The 26,721-nt window shown below is 32.3% G+C and overlaps 1 protein-coding gene and 1 non-coding gene across 2 annotated transcripts; one reads left to right on the top strand and one right to left on the bottom strand.

Annotated features, from left to right (window-relative positions):
- Positions 1-1,741: 1,741 nt before the first annotated feature.
- On the top strand, positions 1,742-1,848 carry LOC133798894 (small nucleolar RNA R71). The gene has a single exon (XR_009876110.1). It is a non-coding gene; the product is annotated as a small nucleolar RNA R71 (small nucleolar RNA).
- A 14,989-nt stretch (positions 1,849-16,837) lies between these two features.
- On the bottom strand, positions 16,838-21,478 carry LOC133797424 (probable L-gulonolactone oxidase 6). Its single transcript, XM_062235320.1, has 4 exons — positions 20,485-21,478; positions 18,786-19,041; positions 18,561-18,662; positions 16,838-17,821 (listed from the first exon to the last, which is right to left on the bottom strand). The coding sequence occupies exons 1-4, from the start codon at positions 21,157-21,159 to the stop codon at positions 17,100-17,102; spliced, it is 1,755 nt and encodes a 584-aa protein (XP_062091304.1). The 5' UTR covers positions 21,160-21,478; the 3' UTR covers positions 16,838-17,099.
- Positions 21,479-26,721: the final 5,243 nt, after the last annotated feature.

Here is a 26,721-nt window from a genome sequence, read left to right as displayed (position 1 = left end):
CCCATTTCACATACTCATGAGTCTCCCAATCCTCCTCTTCATTATCATCACCTAAAGCCAAAGCCAACTTAAGAGGATCATTAGTAATCCTCTTTTTCGAAACCACCCCATCAATCACATCAACACTAAAGCAACTATCACTTGCTCTTGGATAAGACATGACCTTAAATACATTAAAGACCACTTCTTCCCCTTGAACTCTCAACCTCAACTCACCCTTTTGCACATCAATGAGGGATCACCCGGTAGCCAAGAATGCTCTCCCAAGAATAATGGGAACCGTTGTATCCTCCTCCATGTCTAGAACAATGAAATCCGCTGGAAAATAAACTTGTATACCTTGACTAGCACATCTTCAATAACTCCCCTTGGGTGCTTGATTGATCGATCTGCGAGCTGGAGAGTAATAGCAGTAGGCTTTGCCTCACCAAGACCAAGCTTCTGAAATACAGATAAAGGCATGAGATTAATACTTGCTCCAAGATCACAAAGAGCATGTTCGCATTCAAATTTCCCTATAGTACAAGGGATAGTAAAGCTCCCCAGATCTTGAAGCTTTTGTGGAAGCTTCCTTTGGAGAATTGCATTGCACTCTTCACTAAGTGCCACTGTCTCAAAGTCTTCCAACATCCCTTTCTTTGATAAAATCATTTTCATAAATTTCACATAACTCGGCATTTGCTCCAAAGCCTCAACAAATGGGATGTTAATGTGAAGCTTTTTAAACACCTCAAGAAACTTGGAGAATTGTTTGTCAAGAGAAGTCTTCCGGAGTCGTTGCGGATACTGGATTTTGACATTAGAATCAACAACTACTGGTTGCATCTTCTCTTTGGTAGCAAGGCCTTCAGTAACCTTTTCCTCCACTTAGGGCTCAACTTTTTCACAACTCCCCTCTTCTTCTGCCTTCTTTGCTTGAGTCCCCTTTAGAGAAAGACCCTCAATTTGTTTCCCGCTCCTCAAAGTGATAACTTGACACTGCTCCTTAGGATTTACCACGATATTGCTAGGAAAATTCCCTTGAGGCCTAGTATTCAACATATTGGCCAGCTGCCCCACTTGCATCTCCAAATTTCTGATGAAGGATCTAGTCTCAGTCATAAACTGAGTTTGAGTGTTGGTGAGAGTCAATAGGGCAGCCTGCAATTCACTAGGTTATTCTATAAGAGCTGGTGGCCTAGGTTGCTGAGAGGTTGATGCTTGTGGTGGAGCTTGAGTCATAGGCCGCTAATACTGTGGTTGAAACGGTTGTTGTTGGCCTTGATTATTTCTCCAAGAAAAGTTAGGATGGTTTCTCCACCCCAGATTAAATGAGTTGGAGTAGGGGTTGTTGTAGGGCTTTTGAAAATTACCCACTGCCTGGACTTGAGCTTGATCTAATGGAACATTGGTGGGATCTAAAGCAGCTTGGCACTGGTCACAAGGATGAGGCCCCCCACACAATTCACACATTATTTGGGCTTCCACAACCTGGGCAGACATGGTATTTTTTTGCAGCTGCTTAGTTAGAGACGCAACTTGAGCAGTTAAGGCTGTGATTGCATCTAGTTCATGAACCCCTGCAACCTTTTTATTACTACCCGATCGTTCACTTAGCCATTGGTAATTATTATTGGCCATTTCCACTAAGAGTTCATTAGCACTTTTTCTCATAAACGCTCCTCCTGCTGCTGCATCAATGATTGTGTGAGTGGTACCGCAAAAACCATTGTAAAAGTTGTGGACCAACATCCACTTCTCAATATCGTGGTGAGGACATTTTCTGATCAAGTCCTTGAACCTCTTCCAAGCATCATACAAAGATTCTCCCTCAAGTGGAGAGAAGTTACTGATCTCCCCTCTCAGTTTAGCAGCCTTGGCAGGTGGAAAGAACTTTGCTAAGAACTTCTAAGCTAGAGCATCCCAAATGGTGATAGTATTGGCCTCAAGTGAATTCAGCCAACTTTTCACTCGCTCTCGTAGTGAGAATGGGAACAAGTGAAATCTAATGGCATCATCACTCACCCTGTTCATCTTCAAGGTGGCACACAACTCTAGGAAAATGGCTATGTGCATATTGGGGTTTTCAGTGGGGAGGCCACCAAATTGAACTGCAGTTTGGACCATCTGCAAGATAACAGGCTTGATCTCAAAATTGTTTGCCTCTACTGCTAGTGGATGGATGCATGAGTGTACCCCTGTGACAGTAGGGAGTACATATTCTCGTAGAGGTCTTTGACCAGCAGGATTTCAATCTTGTGGTGCTCCCCCGTTCATGTTTTCCACACTGTTGTTATTAATATCAGTTGTAACAACAGTGGAACTTTCAGCCCTCTTATTTCTTCAGTTTCGCTTGCACTCTTTCTTGATCTCAAGATTAATTGGAACTAGACTGTCAGCTCCCCTTCCACAACACATATAAGGAAAGTACCTGAGATAGAGAACAACTGCAACCAAACAAGTTATAAATTATTTCAAGAGAACCAACCAAATTAGAAACAAAACTAGCTATTTGATATTGATAAATTTATCAGTTCCTCGACAACGGCGCCAAAAACTTGTTGCGAAAATTAAAAGCTACGCAAGTATACGTAATCGCTTTTGTAGTTTATTTCGGTAAGAACGATATCGTTCCCACGGAGACTGATTATCAAATACCAATAGCCTATTTTATTTTCTATTTGGTAATCGAAATTGGAATTTTTAAAAACTAAAAATAATAAATAACAAAATTAAATGAAGAACAACAAAGAACAAAAAACTTGCAATAAACTTGATTCAAGTATATAAATGAGAAATTAAGGATTCTAATTTCCTCTACTATCCACTTTATTATTCATTAATGCAATCACAAAGATAATTTTTCTCACTAAGATGAAAGACATGAAAAAGTGTTAAATATTCAGGTTAAGAAATATAAAACTCGACCTAATGCAAATTCTCTATATTTCTATGAGAAATTTAAACAATACGAAACAATGAACTCAGCCCTAAATCACATAGACCAATTTGATACTCTCATTCTAAATTGAAATCTATATCTATTCAATTTTAGCATATCCAAATCTCACTTCTCAGATTTTGATTGGAATTCATAAATTGCATGTAAAAGGTGTGCAGTCAATCACATACACAATAAACACAAATTGAATAGATCTTAGATGAAGAAGTAATAGAAAACTTGCATTAATTCATAATAAAGCTTCAAGAGATTCAATTAAAAACCCTAAATAAATTTTAGTTCATAAACATGGCTAAATCAAACATAAACATAGAATTTAACATAGTTTAAATCAAAAGATAAAGAAAAAGAACTCTAGGATTTTGTTTCTTCTCTAGCCTCTCTCTTGCTTAATCTGATCTCCTCTTAAAAACGTTATTAAGAAAGCTTTTATAGATCCTAATTAATTTTTGCATGAAAAGATAAAATTGCCCCTGAAAATTCCCATATTTTCCACTTCCGTATGGACCCTAGTGCTGGGGCGCCATGAGATAGCGTTGAGGCGCTATATATTAAATCACAAAACATGCTTCTGGAAAGCTGATAGCGTTGGGGCGCTGAAATGTAGCGCCTAGGCGCTACAACCTGAATTAATTCATGCTCTCTGTTTCTTGACAGCGATGGGGCGCTACTTTGTACAGAATAAAACTGAAACTCGTCTTGAACAACATGCAGTGTCATCTCGTCATATTTTAATCATAACTCCTTTGATATACCTCTGAATTGATGATTCAAAAAGCTATAGAAAGCTAAGAGAAAATTTTACAACGTCTATTTCTAGAAGTATTTCCAGAAAGTGAAGAAAGCATGGTCAACATGTGGCTTAAAGTCTCAGACTTGCGTTATAAAGCATAAACGGTGTATGTTGAGCATCTTCAATGTAGTATTTTCCACACATATTGTCTTGAAACTCCACAATCAACACTAAATCCATCACATTTAACATGTTTCTTCTCATTTCACTCCATATTATGTACTTGACCAATAAAACTTGAAACAAGAAGAAAACAAGCATAAATCTGCACTAAACAATCCTAGATAACTAAAAACATAACATAAAACAATCTCTAAAACAAACCTAAAATGAACCTAACAAGGAGCTATCTTCCCATGGTAATACCAAACTGTGTAACTCTTGTCGATCCCATTGAAATATAAGTGCTCTTTGATCTTTTTAATATTCATCTTTTTAACATTTCCACACTTAAGACATGGACAACTAGAACCTATTCGCTGATATCCACTTTCTATCCATATCTTCTCTTATGTTTATGAAAAATGAAAGAAACAACACTAAATAAGTACATGATAGATCTTATGTCTATAACAAAGTTAATTGTTTGTAAATTAGAGCAGCATTCCCCTATATTAGTAACCTAACCATCTATCAATTCAATCAAACCAATCAATCAAGCACAGCACAATTTAAATACAAGGAAATAATACATAATTCTATATAGAATCAAGTAGAATTTCCCCTATAATAGTGACCTAACCATTTGCATGTGAATAACAAAACAAACAATTTAAACAACATACAATAAGTTTCTTCCTTATAGCTTCGCATCACACAAACAAATTTCACAGAACATACTTCAATAAAACACATAAGTTATCAGCCTTCCACTATCACCGCAACACACAATTTTAATCTCAAAACCTACTTCACTATGGATGAATATTTAAGATATTCAAACGCCTCTAACATTTGGTTAATAATATTAAAAGTAGAAATAAGAGAGTGTATGTACATCTTGCAATTAATAATCCAAGCTAGAAAATTTACTTCACTTTGCAATGCACTTTGCTATTAAATCCACAACTTACAAAATTAGATTAATTAATAAATAAAAGATTACTAAACAAATATCACTAAATATCTAACAATAAATTATTCTTGTAATTTTAGAAACTTAATTACCTTAGATGTGTGTTTGAAATAGAAATTTCGAGGCAAAAATTATCCTAAAATCTCACTCCAACATCACCTCAACCTACAAAATTAAAATTAATTAATAAATAAATTATTGCTAAACAAATAAAAAAATTCCAATGAGCCACTAATTAACCTAAAAAAATGTGATATATAGAGCTTAGACTTATAAACTCTAACAACTAAGTCATTAAAAACTCAATAATCAACAAAAACATATAATTTTCATATATCTCTAATTTTAAAATTATTTAATAAATTTATTTTAACATAACTATATATAATCAACCTATCAAAAATGTTAATAAAAAAATGAAAATATACATATACAAATATATATATAATTTTTGAATTAAATAATAATAAAAAAATTTTAAAAAATCATAAACATGTATACTTGAATCAAATCTATACAATGTGGTATGTAAAATAAAGATTATTTTCTACATTGTCAACAAAGTTATTTCTTAGAAACCCACTCAAAATCTACTAATCATCAAAACTAATAAATAAAATTCTCACTAAATATTATTTTAAAAATGATTTATACTTATAATTTTAAAAAATGACCTAAAATGTGTGTTAATAGAAATATTGAGTCAAAATCTCACAAGTTCCACCTTATATCCTCACTCCAAGAAAATCCTACTGTTATATATCATACATATCATCCTAATGTTAAACCCATAATTTTTTTCAAGAAAAATTACCTCAAAAGCTTGAAAAAAAAGCCAAACCTATAGCTTTCAAGCCCTAAAAATTGCCATATTTTCCCCCAAATCGCCTCTATAATGCACGGGGAAGAAAAGAAAAGGAGGCGTGAAATTATATACAGGGAAGAGATCCAACGTCTCCCAATGGGAGACGTTGGAAGTCTCGTACTTCTAACGTCTCTCATTGGGAGACGTTGGACACCTGGCACGTCTTCCAACGGGAGACATTGGATCTCTTCCCTGGACACGTGTTAGAGCCTCAATTTGCAATGTCTCCCCACTATTTTAATGACTTACAATTTTAGTCATTAATAAAAAAAATCAATGTCAACCCAACATAGGACATTAAAAACACCTCCTAACTTTTAATGTCTTACACTTATGGAGTAAGACATTTTAGGGAGTCATTAATAGTGGAATTTGTTGTAGTATGAACATAGAAAAATGACATCCTAAACTGAACACTCATGCCTGATAACCACCACAAGGGGAGGCTCAGATCACTTCTTGTACAGGTCCTAGTTCTTTACACATATAAATAAGTGAACACCTGACCTACTGTAACGCCCCAATTTCTCATAGATTACCAAAAACATAGCGTTGGATCATAATTCATAAATATTGCTCTTTTATTGGATAAAAACTTGAAAATAATTACATGGATCCATAGTTTTACAAAAATAAAATAATTGTCTTTAACATAAAAATTAGCAACATTTAAATAAAACTTTAAAATAACATGCTTTAAAAAAATAGGCCCGCTTGATATTCCTCGACTATATGGTCCCCACGAGTACATCACGAAGCTCTTAGGTCACACTCGCCACCAGCCTTTCTATCCTTAATTTCTTGAAATAACAACATCATAAGGGGTGAGCTTCTAAGCCCAGTAAGGAAAATACAAACAAAAGTTATTCATATAATCATATAATAAAACATGTCATAAATTTCACAAAGGTCATAACAAAACTTATTTATACTAATCATACAAAACTAAACCCTAGGACATATCACAACCTAAATCATATCATAAATCATAATCTAAGTCATAGCCATAAATCATAAGTCATAGATCATAAATCATAGGTCATAAGTCAAAATCATAACTATAGGTCATAGGTCATAAATCATAATGATAACTATAGATCATAATAACAAGTCAAATATAATAAAAAGATAAGTGTTTATACAAGGGTGGAAATTAAGCCCCGGACAAAATTATGTCATACACCGGACATCACTTAGGTCTGTCATAAAGTTTTGGCAACCGAGCCTACCGGACATAATTCCGTCATACATCATTGGACACCTTAGGTCTAGACACACTTACTGCAATGCCTTAATCCCTAGGGACCGTTACGGTGTGCATTTTAAACAGTGCTAAACTCGCTAATCAAGCCATTTGGCCATAATCATGTAACTAAGTATGGTTAACGATTTAGGGTTAAATTTTTTGGTTAAGATAAACGTTTCACTAAAACGTTTACTATATACATTGAAATCCCAAAAATATAATTTAAAGGTTAATTACAACAAAATATTTACAATCAGCCGACTTAAGCGGCAAAATAGGGTTTAACCCTAGTTCCTCTTTCAAACCTCGGTCGTGGCGGTCGAGCAGCCGCATATGTGCACATCGTCACCTAAGCTCTCCAACTCAAGATGGGCCAACTTTCTTTTGCCTTTACGTGCACCACATAGCACCCGTGAGCCGAAGCCCAACAAGAAAACTCAATATGCTCATGAACAAGTAATAACATGTTACTAAGTCATAATAGGCAGACCTAGAAGTAATAACCCTACTCATGCATGCAAGTAGGTACAAATACATGTTTGTGAAGTCCTGCGCTCTGAGTAGATGACTAATAAGTCTCTTGCTCTGAGGTAGATGACTAGAAGTCATTCCATGATCAATTGACTAATAAGTCACTCTCTAAATAGATGACTGATAAGTTCATCTCAGTCAGATGATTGATAAGTCTATCTCGGTCAGATGACTGATAAGTCTATCTCGGTTAGATGACTGATAAGTCCATCTCGGTCATGACTAATAAGTCTATCTCAAATAGATGACTAATAAGTCAATCTCAATTAGATGACTAATAAGTCTATCGCAATTAGATGACTAATAAGTCTATCTCGGTCAGATGACTGATAAGTCCATCTCGGTCAGATGACTAATAAGTCTATCTCGGAGGTCTCATAGTCTCCTAGCCATATGACGTGTAGGTCACCGTAGCCTTGACGACTTTGGCTCTAAGTAACTAGCATTTAGACTAGACAAGCGCTTTTAGTTTTCATCGAACTTGAGGTTGGTCTGGCATTAATGCTCACGATGAGTCATTCAATGCAGATGTCGATTAGATCTAATCTTTTTGGCTTGCGTTAAACACGCTACAACCGTCCTTGACTCATAAGTCAATTCCGTACGGCCAATGTTCGGTACTACTGCCGAACTTGACTAGTAAGTCACAGCTTCACAGTTAATACCGACACCATTTCCGATTCTGACTAATAAGTTAGTGCAATTCACAAGTGAGCAAGATTTTCTAAGCATTTGATATGCAATCAATGTCCACATTTAAACACTCAACATGCCTCAATAATCACCATGCATGCCACATACCAATAAACGAGCCACAAGCATGATCCTGATTCCAATCCCCTAGCGATAATCTAGTCACAACCATAATATAAAAACCTCATCAAAACAAGTAATTAAATACTTCCAGACCCAACCCAAGCCTCCGGGACGTCGAATCCCACTCAACTAGGTAGTACGATTAATCTCAGGCCCTTAGAGTTAAGTTCCCACGACCAAAAACCAATTATGGAAAATTTTTCCCTTAAGCGCCGTGGCCCTCCAGCCACCATGACGCGGCCCTCCCCCAGACAAAGTCTGCCTCCTCCTTCTGCAAGCCTGGGCCACGGCACCCTAGAACAAGGTCACGACCCAACCTCGAACCAACCTAAAAACCTCATTTTTAACATTTTAAAACCTTCTAAAAACCTACCCAAACATCTCCAAATCCCAAAATCAAAGTTCCCAAACATCCCCATGATCCAAAATTAACAAAATCCAAGCTTCAATTCATCCAAAAACTCATCAAAACATAAAATCCAATTCAAGCTTAAAAACATTAAAAACTTAGAACTTAAAACTTGGATTACCTCCGTTTGAGTTGTTTCCCAGCTAAATCCTCTGGCTAATAAGCTTCTAATCCTCCGTAGAATCCCTATGCCTCAATCCTCGCTTGAATCCGAGTCCTAGAACTCAAGTTTCCTTCGAAAATGTGATTGGGTGTCGAAAATGGAATTTTGAGGGAGAGAGAACGTTCTGAATGTTCTTTTTATTTCTTAACAGGTTACTTCAAGCTTAAGTAGCCTCAAGAATATCTTAATGCTTGGGGTCCCAAAAACGCCCCCGGGGTCAAAAATTCCATAATTTCCCCCTAATCTTACTAACTCCCAATTTATCATCAAATATTTATTCCCATTACCCAATATCCCGTTAATGTGCTAAATATCCCTTGACTCACTCCGAGTCAAGTATAAATCCCATTGTGACTTTCCTACTAGCTTACCTCCTAAGATCATCTCGTGCTGAGTAACCCTAAACCTTATTAGGAAATTTTAGGTCATTTCACTTACCCATTTATTGTACCTGAAATGTTAGTTCATACAAACATAAACTAGATCATAAACTACATAAACTAGGTCATAATACTAAACTACCTAATTTTCCTTACAAAAAACCAGAATATTGGAGACAATAGCGGGATTAGAAACTCTTAAAACCAAACATGAAGAAACCATAAGTTTCTAAAGAAATGAAGTTGAAAAAAAGATCTAAACCATTGGAACAAAGACTTACCAAAAACATTAAGTTTTAAGGAAATTGAACACCTAACCAAAAGTCATTATAACGAATTAGTATTTGAAGAAAAAGGAAAGAATAAGAAGAATAGAAATGAACTAAACCTGAAGATTAACGATACCTTAGATAGCTTAGAGCTTCGATCTATACCTCAAACACCGAAATCACACAAAATCTTACCTCCCAAGTGTTTAGAAAAGCTTTAGATTTGAAAGCTTTAACCCCAAAACCCTAGTGTTTCTCTCTAGAACGAACTTAGCAACTTGGAGTCTCTGAACTGTGCTTGAATGAAAAATGGCTGAGTGAAGGGTCCTATTTATAGAGTTCAAGGAGTGAAACTAACTCCTTTTAAAATGAATAAATAAATGATTAAAAATTCAACTGTTCAACAGATGCCCAGTACTCGGTCAAAGACATTTAGGAACAAGTCAAAGTTGTTGAGGGCTGTTTCTAGTTCGATTTCCATGAAAAATTCAAAAATGGCCACTAGAGCCGATATATCGCCTACCCTAGGCGATATATCGCCCCTATCTATGTCCCGAGGGTCCGTGGTTTCGTTCGTGCAAAGTCGACGTGTTTTTTGTATCAATCACATGCGATATATCAACCTCTATAACTGTGATATATCGGCATATGCTGATATTTTAAACACGTTTTTGCACACTTTCAACACACTTGAATTTGTTTAAACCACTTTGACTGAGTAAAACGTGATCCTAACAGATGAGGGAAGGTTCTAGACCTTCTAGATTTATCATTTATTAAATTATTCATCCAAAATGCATAAATCCTTAATAAACATACATGTGACAAGTGTCACATTCCTATTTGTTCTATCTAAACATTAGGTTATAATAAATAATATATCTAGGATCAGCTACATTAATCAAACCTTATGTTAAAATTAATATTTCTAAACTATAGGTTAAACTTATAAAATCCATAACTATTTCTACGAGTTTCTAACTAAATCCCAGCTTTGACCAATATCCACGAGAACTAAAATTCTACAGCTACTACTGCTACTACTACTACTATCTAGCTAAGTAAAATTTTGAGACACTACACCTACATATGATGACACAAAAACTAGGTCGTGAAACAACAATATGCACAAATTATGATTCATATAACTCTCATCAGTATAACCAAATGTAGGCAATAGAATAACAAAAGAACATAGTCATCTTATTTAGAAAATTAGATAGCGTGTGAATAAAAGCAAAAATCATAACATACATAAATAAGTATACAAAAATATATCTGGCACTCATTGTCCTTAGAACAATCCAAAAAAGCATGCATATTAAGTTTTCAAAATTTCAAACATTTTATAAATCATAAAATTGGAATATGTCTAATGCTACTCAACACATAAAAATAGGTTCAATAATTAAGTTGAGTCCCTACCTCTTTAGGATCGTTATCCTCTGTCCAAAAAGACGTACCAAAGACCCCTACTCCTAGGTTCCAATTATGTAGCTTAGTCCACTCCAAATTCACTTTGTCCTACAATCCTAAATTGAAAAAATAATTATTATCATCGTAGTATACTCTTCAAGCCAAGTCCAATGACATATAGCATGATACCATTCAAAGACAGTAAAAAATCTCACCTCAGCTGCGCACAGTCGTGGTGCTTCGACAACGGTGACAGAATTTAACTTTCTATATATCAAAACGATCTTCTTGGAGAGTATATCATGGAAGTACAATCCATTTATCCAAAAACAACTGATGTCGCCAAAAAATGCCTCTAAATGGGCGAAGATCCAAAAATACGGCCAGAGAAAAATGATGAGTTGACCGGAATGGTTTAGTGGGCAACGTTCCTTCTGCAACACTGATTTCGATAGTACCAACCACTCGTCAAACGATCGCTGGAGTTGGTCGAAATGTCGCCTCAAAGTTTCAACGGTCGCCTCAAAGCGTTTGGTGATTTTGATTGTTGTGTTGTATAATCCGATAAAAATAAGCCATTCTAGTATGTATGCTTGGTTTGAATGTTTTTGTAGTTTACTTGATCTCACGACATATAAATGGAGCACTTAATCATGATTTTTAAGTTTGTGTTATTTGAAAAAAATTTATGTTTGCTGAAAATATTTTGAAAAAAAAAATTAATAATTGTCCTAGAACTTGTTTGATCATTACTTGAGATGAAATCCTAAACAATGCATGCTTTGGGAGATGATTTAGGCTATTTTTGGAACGATTGAATCTTTCAAACCGATATTAATAAATATTATCCCTAACCACCATTTTGAGCCTAATGTAATTCTTTTGTTGTTTGACACCCATGTAACTGAGCTTATTTGAGGCTTTATTGTCTTTTGTTCCCTTGAGTTATACCATGAGCATATAAATAATTTAGTGAGGATGAATTGTAATGGTGTTTATGTTGGAAGTGTTTGTATCAACGGTGAGGAAAAAAAAAGATAAGAGAGAGATAAAAAAAATTGTTGTAACCACACTCCTTAAGTATTAACAATGAAATAAGTTTGGGGAGTGTGGTTTGTGAAAAAAAATAATGAAAAAAATATATATTGTGTGATCTCTCCATCAAAAGAAGAAAAAAAGATTATTAGGTTTAGGGGTTTGTGGAAAGTCTAATATTTGTATCAAGTTTGGTTTGTTGGTTATATGCTTATGGTATGATTTAGCTTAAAATGTCTTCCTTGTCTACTTATACCTAAGTTGTTCAATATAACTTGTAAAAGCGATTTTGATTCTTTAGCATGTTATTGTTTACATTAGTGGAGATTGGTGAGTAGAGGAAGCTAATGGGATATTTAATTATGATGATTTTGCCATAATTCAACGAGTATAAATTGATTCAAATGATATTGATTTGTTGATCATGATTATACACACACGCATACTATGTGGACCTATGTAAAGTATTGGAGCATTTGGACTGAAATTCTAGACTTTGTAATAACTAATTTTTTGAGAATTATGTGAACAAAACAATGAAAATTTTTAGGATTCACTAAAACAAATTATAGTTTTAATGAATCCCTATAATGTCTTACACCTATAAGGTGTAAAACATTAAAACTTAGAATGGGTCTTTAATGTCTTATGTTGGGAGACATTAAAATTTTTTGTTTATGACTAAAATTGTATGTCATTAAAACTATAGGGAGACTTTGTAAATAGATTGGGCGGGTCTCACAGTCGTATTTGGCTAGGAGACGTTATAGGCAAGACCTAATATATACCCAGCAGCCTCTCTGCTCTTTCCCCCCTGCGCGCACTACTACAAAAACATGTTTTTAGGACACTTTTTTAGGGCACTCACCAAGATACGAGCCCTAAAAACATCTCCTAAGTGAGAGTCCTTCAAGAATTTCTTTCGCGAGTCCTAAAAACGGATGCATGTCCTAAAAGTTTGAATTTTTTTTAACAAAAGCTCCTGGATTTTTTAGGACACTCATTGAGAGTCCTTAAAGAATTTCTTTTAGGACACACAAAGCGAGCCATAAAACTTATGTGTGTCCTAAAAGTTTGAATAATTATTTTAACTAAAGTTTTATTATATATATTAAATCACAAAGAAAAAAAAACAACAGTCCATTCTCTCTCTCTCTCTCTCTCTCTCTCACACACACACACACACACACACACACAAAACCCCACTTCCCAGCCACGAACGACTGTGCTCTGGCCACCCACCACCTACACGCGCCAGCCCACGACGTTCCCCGGCCCCCGAAACCCCCAGCCCCGCTGCCCCATGGCCTCACGCACCCCTTAGCCTACTTGACGGAGCCTCCAAAGTTCGGCAACCATATGGGTTTCCAAAAAAAATTTGGGCATTTTCTGACCACCTTGAGCCACCCCGAGCCAAATGACCACCACCACTGTATTCTTTGTGCTTTGGGCTTGAAAACCTACTAAAGGATCGGACCAAACAACCACCATGGGGTGGTGGCCCCGCCATCATCGTCGGAGCTCCGGCGGGAGCTTTGGCTACCATTTTAATTTTTAAAAAATTAAAAATAAAACTTGGGTGAGTCCTAAAAAACCTCAGTTTTTAAGGCTCTCAAATAGAGGACTCTCGGACTTTTTTAGGGCTCGCTAAAAAGCATTTTTTGTAGTAGTGGCGACTTTGGTAGAGATGAACCAGAGACAATTTTGGGAGAAAGAAATTGCGATTTTGGGCAAGTTTTGCCCTAAAAAATTGATGTGAAGCATTTTTAAGGTAAGATTTTATGATTAAAACAATGGGTTATACTTAGGATGATGTAAATAACATTTTCTATGGTTATTCTTTTATGAGTATGAGTTCTTATGTGGTTTTTTAGGGTGTTCTTAGAGTGGATTTTGTGTGATGTTTGGCTCAAAAATTTCCATTTGAAGAACATTTGAGATGTGTTTCTAAGATAAAAAGAATGGGTAGTTATTGTTAAAATTATATTTAATGATAATTTTGTTTATTATTTTTTTAGGATTAGTATATTTTTAGTGGATTTATGAGAAATTTTTGTTTAAAGTATGAAAAAAAAATTTAAAATAAAGCTAATTTTGAATTAACTAATATTTATTTTTGAAATAATATTAATATTATTATTGGGAATAAATATATTGTCTTAAAGTTAATTAAACAAACAATTGAGAAAAATTAGGGAGGCAGCTAAGTGGCTAATGCCACCACAGTGAGTGGAGCCTCTTACAGTGCCATGTGTCCCTGAGATTTAAATTTTGAATTTCAAATATTATTTGTTTATTTAATTGTTGTTTTTATTTGATTAAAATAAGGGTTTATACCTTTTTAGACCCTGTGTTTTGCCTCATTACTTGTTTGGACTCTGTGTTTTGTAAAATTATTCAAATACGCTCTAAACCTGATTTTGATGAACAAAAAATTGAGTATAATAACACAGTTCTTAGGCAGAATGACTGTATTTTTGTTATGAGTTGTTAGTTTGATGAATTATTTATGATTTTAATTCAAAAAACTTTGATCAAAATTGAGTTTAGGGATTTATTTGAACTATTTTAAAAAACACAGGGTCCAAAGAGTAATTTGTCAAAACACAGGGTCCAAACAAGTAATGAGACAAAACACAGGATCTAAAAAGGTATAAACCCTTAAAATAAAGATATAATAAATCAGTTAGAATTAATGAAATTAAAAGAAAATAATTTTTTTTATTATCTTAATAAGTCTAAAACGAAGCAATTCTTTTTAACTCAGTTGGTTATGAGACTCTCAAAAAGTATGGGTAGAATTTTTCTAGACCTGAAATTTTTTAGAACTTTCTATAGCCTTCTTTCTTCTCCAAATTCTCTAATTCTCATGTGTTGCAAACGTCTACAGAGCGTAAATAATCAAACTTGTGAATCTTACGTACCCACACACGTCCTTGTGTGTTTGAGGAACGACTTGTAAGACTTGACGTGAGTCTTCACTAGATAGGAAGATCATTTGATTATACAAAAAGACTCAATGAATCTCGATAGGCTACAAGAGGTAATCTCGTTTTCCTTTTGTGTGTTGATTTAATGTATAGATATATGCATTGATCTTGGCTCGGTATTAATGATTTTTTTAACCCCCATCCCACCTTCTGCTGCGTCCTTGATTTTATTCATATTAATACCAATAATTAATGGTTTTCTTTATAGTATGAGCAAAATATCTTTTGTCTAGCGTTTTTAATGTAATCACTTGAATCTTTATTATATTCTATAAGAATTTTATACTTTCTTCTTCAAATTTATTATGAATTATTTCATTTGTGTTTAATTTTTTGTGAGTGTCTAATCACCATTTACATGATTTATGATTTTGATTCGAGATCTGAGTAGTGAGAATTGAATATGTTATAATTAAATAATCATAATTTACATATTGGATGAGAATATATGTATGGATTGGGTTGGATTTAGGGTTTTTGTTCTTGATATCTCATATATGTTAGAATTTATCATAGAGTTATAGAAAGTTCACATATAAGTTGAGATCTTATATCTTGAGAAATAATAGTTGTCGTTTTAGTAAACTCGTTATCAGTTTAGGAATAAGAGTTATAAAATCTAAATAGTGAATAATAGATTAGAAAGTTGTTAAAATTAAATGCCCTAATTTTCATCTGTTGAATTAGATCACTATTTATTTTCTTGTTTTGTTTTGTTTCTTTAAATTATTTCTTAATTTTTCTAAAGTTAAAAATTCGTAACCCTAACAGAATTAAAATTGAAATTTGTTGTAATTGATGATATTCAATTACTGTGGGTTTGACACTATTTATAACTTTATTATGATTATGCGCACTTGTGTTGTGTTGTATATAATTTCCACAATAGTACGCTTTGTGCTTACCGTGAGTTTGTCGTGAGAGAGGAAATAGAGAGAGAAGGAAAGAAAGAAGAGAGGGAATGAAACTGTTGGGGAGAAGGAAGGAAAGGAGAGAGAGTGTCTCCTTTGACCCAAGTGGGTCCCACCAATAAAAAAACTATTATTTTATTTAATAAAAATCTTGTGTTTTACATTACATATACCCAATACATACCCAATACATGAATCATACATACACCTTGAAAAATAAATGACAAAATCTAGATAAGAGAGGATAGAGTTACCCACAACTTTTGCATCATTCTCAACAATCAAAATAGTGAAACCAAGCTCCAAAATCTATGTACAACTTAAGAAAGAGTCAATGCCTCTGCTTCCTTTGCAGTTAAAAAACCACTTAACTGATTTGCAAGACAACCTAAAGAAAATTCATCAAAATCACGTACAATAGCACCAATGCCAATCAAATTGTCCTCTATATTAATAACAACATCCACCTTCAACTTAAGAGAAACTGATTAACCCTAGGTTGGCGTTCGCTCAAAGGTGGGTCGTACCTTTGAGCTGCCCTGTCTAAGAGGAGTTCAAAGGGACTGTAGGCAAATTATATTTGTTGAACCTAGAGACCTACTTAAGATAGGCGAGGCCCAAGACAAATAAAGAAAAAATTTCCAATTCTTTTTTACATAAAATGATATTTTTCTAAAATTTAGGGAGCCTTTTGGGTGGAGGCTAAAAGTATGGGCTTAGCCCACCTATACTCTCGGTGGATTTTAACAACAAATACTTGTGTCATTTTGCATCTCATGATAGGTGAAACCAGAGTTGGTTAAAACTCAACTGGTAAAAAATATTATTATGTTAATAGTAAAACGAAATGTATTTATTATAGTTTTCCAGGAGTTGTAGGTACTTTAGAGTACTTATTTTAATATAAACTAATTGAAATTATTTGGTATACATAGCCGTAATCTAAATATCAGATTTTTGTTTATACTAACAGGAGAGACAATCGACTTTATGTATAACGTAAAATATATTTATGTGTGTTTTTGTGTGGCTACAAACTTGAGAACAATCCTCGCGCATGGACATACTTCTTAATATATATTCTACTAATAATACATTTAAGGTATTACACTATATATTACGTACACACATGTATAAGTACATTTAATTTAAGGGATTACACTATTACATAATTAATACACAACATATATATTAACACACAAGCTTCGCCAGGAGTGACAAGGCCCTCGATAAAATCAGTGGCAAGTCGCTTATAATAATTAATGTTTGCTCGAATTCAAACCAGTACAAACTCTTGCGTCCTTGAACAATTTCCCTGGCCTGCAGAAGTAGCCCTTGCTAGGGGCACAATGAGCATCCTCCTCACACCTACACAATCCTTCCAAAGCACAACCCTCCTTGACTATGGTCAACCCACCCTTAAGTCCCAAAACTTGGTCCGTCCACTCACTTGAGAAGAGCCCTAAAGGGTCATAAATCTTTTTAAGCTTCAAAAACTTCTTACCATTCTTATACTTGTTTAAAGCTCCTTCAAACGCTATGTTCCTATTCTTCCCCCAGTGGGGTAAGGCTCCGTATTTGACCACAGCCAATTGTTCAATCTCTTCAAGTATGTCTTCGTAAAGCCTTGGAGCTAGTGGATCTTTGCTTCGATAGTAAGTGATGTCAAAGTCTACTGCGTCCTCTTGCTTACCCAAATAAGCGTTTGAGGAGGTGACATAGCGCATGAGAATCCCGTTGTAGAGTTCTACACCACACAAGGCCTTTGGTTCCAACTTTACAAGTTGTTGAATATCTTGAATGAAGCTCTTGACTGAGGACAAGGCCACGCTGAATGTGGTTTGGTGAAAGAACTCGCCCTTAATTCTGTGATCCCATGCACATGCTGTTATTTTTGCATCTTCGATGCTGTCTAAACATGTACCAGATGCTTGCAGACGGTTTTGATATCCAATCACTGGGTAGCCTTTGAAAATAACACCTATTTCAAAAGCACAATTATAATTAGCATATACATATATATAGTAAGTTAATTTTAATGTCTCTCAAATTCTATCATCATTTTTATATAATAAATCAATGAGCAATATAGAAGAATAAAAGTATCATAATTTTTGTTTTGATGGGGGTCTTGGAAAAACATATTGTAATTGAAATTAGGTGTAATTCGAAAAGATTACTCATTCTCGCATGTTTGTCTAGTCATATAATTACACAATAATTATGTAATTTGAAGTAATTAAGGGATCTCAATTATATTTTTTAATTCTCATAGTCCCCATGAGAATTTGGTGTAATAACATTGTGTAATTACTAATTAATATCAATTTTAAACCGTATATATTTATTATATAATATTATTTTTTGTGTAACTAGTAACTATTATTTGTCAAATATGATAATAGTAATTCATAAATAATTACATTTTGACATCCAAATAAATTTTGAATTTTAAAATATAATGTAATTTCTCATATATGTAATCACTACCCTAATATATATTTACACGGCCTAGAATAATTATTTCCAAAACACGCCTTTAATAATATTTTGTTATTGTATTATGAAGTAAAACATAACCTAAGATATATTCTTAATTAGAAGAAAAACAATGAACTCTATACTATTTTTTTTTAATTTAAAAAGTAAAAAGAAATTACTTTCAAACAGTATATAATTATTAAATAAACGCATTTTCCATGTTAAAAGATGACACCCACCATTGTTTGTCAAACCATAAGCACCAGTGGAAAGAGTGGTAGTGACCAACTTTGCACTCGTGCATTTTCCATTAGCATCATCAAATAACTCTTGACTGTCCTCTGTTATTATTATAATAGAAAACGACATATAGCGTTTCAAAAGTATCATATTAATTAAACATATAATTAATTAGTGTTATCATTAGCAATAGCAACCAATAGTGAATTTAATAATTAATTAACCTGTGGTTCTGATAATTGCAAGTGTTAGAGAAGAAGTGGGTCGGAATGGAATGAAGTCGTATATACCATCGCCAGAAGTGTTGGAAGAAACTCGATCATCCACTCGATAAACTGCCTTTTGCTGACTTGGGTACCATATAATATCTGCAAATTCATGTTTTCTCCCAAAACTTACCACTTCATCTCTCAAATCAGAGTCATTCTTCATTAAATAGGTAATTGATCTTTTAAACAGAGGCTCAAGTTTAAATGTCACCTATAAAATTAATAGTCCAAGAGGATATTATTAACAATATTTGTTTATTAGCACATAATAAAATAAAATAAGGTACATTTTTCTATTATTTAATCAAGCATTTAATATTTTTCCATAAATAGTCTCTTTTTTTGGAAAAATTTCCATAAATAGTCTTAATTTTAATTAAAAATCAATAATCCTTAATAGCTGTACTTCTTATAATAAATTTATAAAAAATTGTTGATAGAATGAAACTTGTAGCCAACAACATTATGACTTAGTTTACCTACCAATTTTTGTTATTGCATAAATTATTAAGTGACCCACACACAAAATCAATCCTCATTCATATAATTATAACTAATTATTAAGGAGATACAAAAGCACATACTTAAGTTTTTTAAAGCTTATTAGTGTCCTACAAAAAAGTCAAAATATCTAAATATAAAAATGAGAAGTGTTATTATCATGTGTAAACTTGTTTTTTTTTCCTTTACGATTGTTTTTTTTTCAGAACCTTTACGATTGTTTTGATATGTCTAATAATTTAATTCACAGTCAGCAGGAAATAAGCAGTATTTCAACCTTACGAAGTTTCGAAAGTTTTGTCCATTTGTATTTTATTTCAACTAAAAGAATTAATTATATAAAGTTTTGTATATTCTAGCTTTTACTCATACATGTTCCCTTGCATTTGGATCCAAGTCTCTCAAAAATCTGTCTTAATTTGATTTCGAACCAATCATTTTTATTGCTTGAATTATTTGACTTGCAAGTTGAGGCAAGTAATTAAGGGTCAAGAGGGAGGGATCCACTAACATGGAAACTTGGCCCCCAATTTATTTTTATTTTTTTAAATTATATAAATTTTTCTCTGATTAAAAAAAATTATGTTTTGGCCCTTCTCAAATTTATATTTTTACATTTTGGCCCCTCAATGCATCAACCACCTAAACTCTACCTCTGTCACTCGAGATCATTGCAAACTAATAGAGGCCTTTTATTAAGAAAAGTTTATTCTACCTGAGAAATAAGCTGGGAATAAAATCTAATATTTTGGTACAAAATTTGGGTGCACGTAATATTATTCAATTAAAAAAAAAAAGTAATAGAAAACTGCTGTAAAAGATTAAAGGATGCAAATATATAATTCCGTAGAGAGATAGAATCTCCAAAACAATTAACCGGTAATGTGCGTAATTTTGGAAATTTCCTAAAATCTTAAAATGAAATGATTTATAATTAATTCAAACACAATCCAAATAGCAGAAAAACACAATTATTACTTACATTTATAATATATTTTCACTAGCTTACTTTCTTTCAATCAATTAGATAACAGTATATCCGTGTACGTACTTGACTTTATCTAATTATTTAGTTCCAAAGCAACCACCAAACCTGCCGCAAAAATTAAAAAATAAATAAATAAATAACAAAAAAACAAAAATAAAGCCGTACCTGTGAGATAACTCCAAGAACTCCAAGTGAAACCTTGGCTGCGTTTAATTCTTCATCACCCTCCTTGAGCCTCCGGACTTTGACAAACCCATCGACTGCACGGCCTGGACTGACGATGGTAAGCCCGGTGACATAGTCATGAACCGAGCTTCCCTTGCCCCACAATGTGCTGCCATGTGCGCCCGTGCCCAACATGCCTCCAATGGTCAAGCCCCACCAATACGGTGCGTAAGGCAGAGCCAGTTTGGCCTTTGCAGCCTCACTTATGAGGTCCCTCAGCGTCACTCCGCTCTCAACCGTCATCGTCATCGCTCCGGTGTCGATGTTTAGCACCCTGCTCAGATTCTTGGTGCTTATAAGAAGCCCATCTTCTCGGCCGCCGGGACAAACCAGCTTGGGAATGCTGTGAGAGAATCGGGTGGTCGCCTTCATTTTCAATCCATTTCTCGTAGCGTTGGCAACGATTGAGATGAGCTCTTCCTCCGTGGCTGGGTAGGAAGCGGCGCCTGCTCGGCAGACACTGCGATCAGGGAAGGCTCCGTAGGAGTTTGTGATTGTGCAGTTCGAGTTGCCGTTGGAACACTTGATGGGGTCCTCAGGAGGTGTACAACAAACCACCAAGAGCAGTAAGAGTAGACAGTTTAATCGGAGTACTTGTTGCCTTAACAAAGCCATGTTTGGCCGTCGTATAGTCGATGTAGATGCCGGAGAATTTATTTATAAATAATGGAGCTGTGCTTACAATCTCTTTCTGCAAAAGAATGATAATATTGATCAATAAACTTCAATATGAGAATTAAGAATGCGTGAATGAATCTAAAGATGTTAACATCTCTCTCTGCATAATATATGTGAATGATCTTTACTTTTTTTTTATTATTTTTTTCTGAATGAAAAGATTTTAGCTAATACAGAATTTCATATTTCTACTTGTTTGATATATGATGTAAAGGCATATATATAAAATAATATCCAATACAATAATGGGCGCTATTTGTAGCACTTGTTTGCCATTAAATTGGTGAATAACAGAAGAAAATAATGATACAACCTACTATACACATCACGAAGCGTGAAAGTCTATTGAAAAAGAAACAAAAATACAAACAAGAAAAACAAAACTTATTATTATTCATGATATTTCATATTTATGAAATAAAGTATATGCAAGTAAATTTATAGATTAGTTTTATTTAAAAAAATTATTAATTATTTTTATTATGTTTTTATAAATTATAAATAAATAAACAATATTGTATATAAAAGAATAACATAAATATATTAAAATTAAAATTAAATTAAAATATTGTCTAATTTCTTAATAAAAGATAATTGTTATTCTAATTTCTTATATAGTTACACAGTTATACTATTTATACACGTGAAATATTTATATAATGTATTTAGATTAAAAATAACATATTTTATTTTTGAATATAAATGATAAAAAATTTAATAAAATTAAAATTATGTATGATATATTATTATTAAAATGATATTTTATAGTATTTAAATTTATATTAATATTATTATAATAATGATATTTTATAATATTTAAATTTATATTAATATTAATATAATTACTAAATATTTATTTTATTAAAATTTTAAAAGTTAGAATCATATATTATAAATTATTATTATAATAATATTTTATAATATTTGAATTTATATTAATATAATTATTAAATATTTAGTATTGTATTATATATTATTATAATAATGAAGGCATGAATGATAGTCTTGATTAGAGTGTTTTATTTTTATTTTTGCTTTTGTTTTTTTTATGCTTTAACTTGAAATGATGGTATTTTGGTTTCTTTACAAGCACTAGACTTTGTAGATGTACATTGTCTGATCTGTCGCACAACCAAAGGGATAAAAGGCAGTAGTGTACAACCTCTGATTTCCTTCGTTGCAAGTTTCAATATAACCCTAGTTTTACAGCCTCTTGAAATGAGTAGCACTAATAGTAATACAACATGATGATGAGGGAATAAAAAAGACTAAAGAGTCGGTGAAAAACTAGTGGAAGACTTCTAGTAAGATGGTATATGTCATAAGTACGCAAGGCACCATATTAGCGATTCAGTGCGTATTCAACATTCGCCATTTACCAAACTTTTATATAAGTACTGGATTGATTTTGGATAGTCGACTTTAGATTTGCTTACTTATTTTTTTTTCACTTGCAATTATGAGTAGCTAACTATCTTTATTTTTTAAGCAGCTCAACCGCCTATTTATTATAGTCACATCCTGTAGTTAGTAAACTCGTATTGCTGGAGATGAGTTATTTATTTTAAGAGCCACAAAAAAGAGTATTGGTATTTGGTATTATGTGTCTCAACCTTGCCCCGACTAATTAAATATTGACACATTTTCTTCTTATTTTTTTTGTATTTTAGGAAAAAATAGAGTTTTCATGTAGAGTATTAACATTGCTAGCCTATTTTCATGGTGAAAAGAAATTTATTTATCCTTGTTTTTTCTTTATATATAAAAATGATAAAAAAATAAATAATTACAAAATTAAGAAAAAAAATAAGCACAAATATGGTAACAAAAAACAAATAGACAAAATACAGAAGGAAAATAACGATGGCTAATAAAATATACTTCATTCACGTAACTTATTCTAGCTCCCTTTGTACTCTTCCCATATCAATGTCTCTTCATTAAAAAATAATAATATAAAAAGATATGTTTAAACCAGTGCTTTAATGATATTATTTTTCTCTCCAATATGAATTCATTGCAAGACCAAACTCTGTTTTTTCATTAAAAATAACTAAAAATGGAAGAAGGAGAAGATAAAGGGCAAATAGTTTGTAACGGAAAAGTTAACGAAAGTTTTTAATCTTAGACCTGTGTTAGTTAATGGGTCAAACTAAATAATGTGTCAATATTTAATTGGTGTGGGACAGGATTCGGACATAGAAATAGGGACAGTAGATTTTTGTTCATATAAGGTGGTGGCACCTTAGAACTGACTAGTTATACACAATATTTTTTATTAAATTTAAATGTGTAAGACTTATATTAAATTACACAATATGTCATCTTATATGGTGTTGGGCATCATTAATGCCCCTAAGAGTATTCATAATGAATGTTCTACTCCATCCTTTAAAATACATTCCCAAAACACATATTTTTTTATTATACCTCTAGGTTTTAGATTATACCATATATCAGTTTTTCTATATATTTCTTTACATCATTTAAATATTATATCTTTAAACATATTTTATTAATTACAGTAAAATAAAATAATTGATCAAGAAAAAAAGAAATAATAAATATATACTAAATGGGAGAGAGAAAGCTTATAAAGAAAAATAATAATATTAAAATATTATATAAATGTTATGTAAATGTAGATATGGATTAATTGGAGTTTGTGCATAGCTATTATAAATATATGTTATGGAAGATGTTTTTGTGAATTTTAGCTAAATATTATAGAGAAAGCGTATTACAAAATACATCACCAAAACATATTTTTTTATAATTTACCTCAAACTTTTTACATTATACCATACATCAACTTCTCTATTTTTTCTCTACATCATTTAAATATTATTATTTTTTAAATATTTTATTCATTTTAAGAAATAAAAAATTAAATATAATAGTATCACACTCATATATATATATAAAAGTTTATAAAAAAAATAATAAATATTTATTACTTGATGAATAGTGTTTTACTACATATAGAGAAATATTATTCATTTAGGTAAAAAAAATATATAAGTTTATATCACCCATGGCTATTTAATCATTTTTTCTCTATATTATAAAGAATTAGACATTTTAGCTCTTATTGGGAGTCCTCAATACTTAATACTCCACAAAAGAGTCATTCTATAAAAAATTTCATAATAAAGTAGAAATTGGTCATGTGGAAATTATGCCGTTCTAGTTGGTGATAATTTTGAATACTACCAATAATTATGGACATTTATGAAAAATAAATGTTAAATAAAAAAGGGAAATCTACAAAAATACACTAAAAGTTAAAAAAAAAATCTGAAAAATACGGTACATTACAAAAATACGGAATTTTTGGATAAAAACACGGAATGGCAAAATTGTAAATACGGAGTGGAAAAATCATAAATAAAAGCTGTAAAATACAATTTTTTGTAACCAACGTTTACAAACTAGTAAATATCTGTTACAAACTTGTAAATATCTGTTACGTGTTTGTAAATAATATTTACAAAATCAGTTATAGAATTGTAAATTTTTTTTTATTTTTTTGTAAATAAAACTTACAAACAAATTCGTAACTAATTTTTTTATTTTTGTAACAATAGTTTACAAATCTAGTTTTACAACTAAGAAATATATTTTTGTAACTAACATTTACGAAAATATTTTATAGTTAAGAAATCATAAACAAAAAATACATAAAAATATTATACTTTTACATATTGTTACAATATTGTACCAAAAAATTACATGAACCATCATATTTATGCTATAAAACTTAAAAATATAAATTTAAGATATTCATTATTTATAAAACACTTTATTGAATATAGTGGTGAAATATAATTTTTTTTTAACAAGTTTTACATTTTTGTAACAACAATTTACAAAACTAATTTCTCAACTAAAACGTTTATTTTTGTAACTCACATTTACATAAATATTTATAAATTTATTTAACATGATTATTACAAAGATTTACAAAACTAATTTTTTAACTTTAAATATATTTTTGTAACAAAACTTGAAACTTGGATTAGATTATGATTTTGGTTTAACATTGAGTGTTGAGACTTGACTAGTGTTGTACCCAGTTTTCGAGCCATGTTAAATATGACCTCGAAAGCTGGATTCGCAGCAAATGAACTCGTATAGTTTGAAGTATGCTCCAGGACTAAATATCGAGCCTGCAAGACATAGATGACCTCGAATATGGTGACCTCGAAGTGTTCATGATCTCGAAAGGTAGCTCCGGAGACGCATCCATCCTCAGGGATGACCTCGGATCAGAGGTCCCGAGCTCGACGCACAGACGATCTCGAAAGCCATGTGACCTCGGGAGATGTCTCTAGCTCGAAAGCTGACGAGAAACCTGGGAAGCTAAGGCCTTGGAGATATATGATAAAAACCTTGAATATCTATAAGTGTTGTCCATACGAGATGTAATCCTCATTTATTACTGTAAATCCCCTAGAATCGTGGGATATTATTTGGTCAGTTATACGTCCCCTGGTCTTCAGGGGACGTTTCCTTTTATATCTGATTAGGGGCATTTAAAGTCATTTATTTTATTTACACAAAAAGAGTAACTACCCAAAATATGTGGGATAGTATTCTGCAGCCTTCTCTATAAATAGGGAGGTCATGCACCATTGTAAGGGACCGAAATTCTGAACCTGGAGAGAAAACTCTGAAGAATTCATCCTTGAAGAATTTTCAGAGATAATCTTAAGTTTAATAACAGAGACTCGTGGACTAGGCAGATTTAACTGCTGAACCACGTAAAAATCATGTGTTTGTATTGTCATATTTTAATTGGCCATTATCAGTTATTGTTTACGTGCTCTCCTTTCACTGTTGACGAAAAACGGCGTCAACAACTAGCTATGATTTAATAACAAATATATATATATATAATATTTTTATAAAGAATAATAATATTGTGATTATATTTAACTATATATTGTAACATATAGTTATTAATATTAATTGTAATTAACAGCATATTGTAATTTGTATAAATATTTATTTACTTTTTGAGTAATTGTATAAATATTAATTTTAATATTAATAAATACATTTATTTTAATTAAAAATAAATTAATCTACTTTATTTTATTTTACTGAAGGTAGTAACTATAATTATTATTATATATTATTTTATATGCCTAAATTCTTATTAAAAATTAAGATAAAAAAATAAAACAAAAGGTCTATATATATATACATGGTTGAGGAAAGCCGTATTTTTGTAATTTATTAAACATACCGTATAAAACGAATTTTTTTGTATATTACGGTGTGAGATGTAATTATCTCAATAAAAAACTCCTAAAATGATGGCCCATAATAGGAAACAAGTTATAGGTTCATTAGTAGCGTTTAGTGTTGAGTGTGGAGTTTCAAGATATTATGGGTGGAAAATATTATGTTAAAGATGCTTATCACATGTCGTTTATGCTTGGCAATCAATCCTGAAATTTTTACCATGATTTCTTCGCTTTCTGGAAAAACACA

Source organism: Humulus lupulus, chromosome 8, assembly GCF_963169125.1.
Source record: "Humulus lupulus chromosome 8, drHumLupu1.1, whole genome shotgun sequence".
NCBI classification, from domain to species: Eukaryota; Viridiplantae; Streptophyta; class Magnoliopsida; order Rosales; family Cannabaceae; genus Humulus; species Humulus lupulus.
The sequence above is the reverse complement of the archived record's forward strand: the minus strand, read 5'-3'. Positions and strand labels throughout refer to the sequence as shown.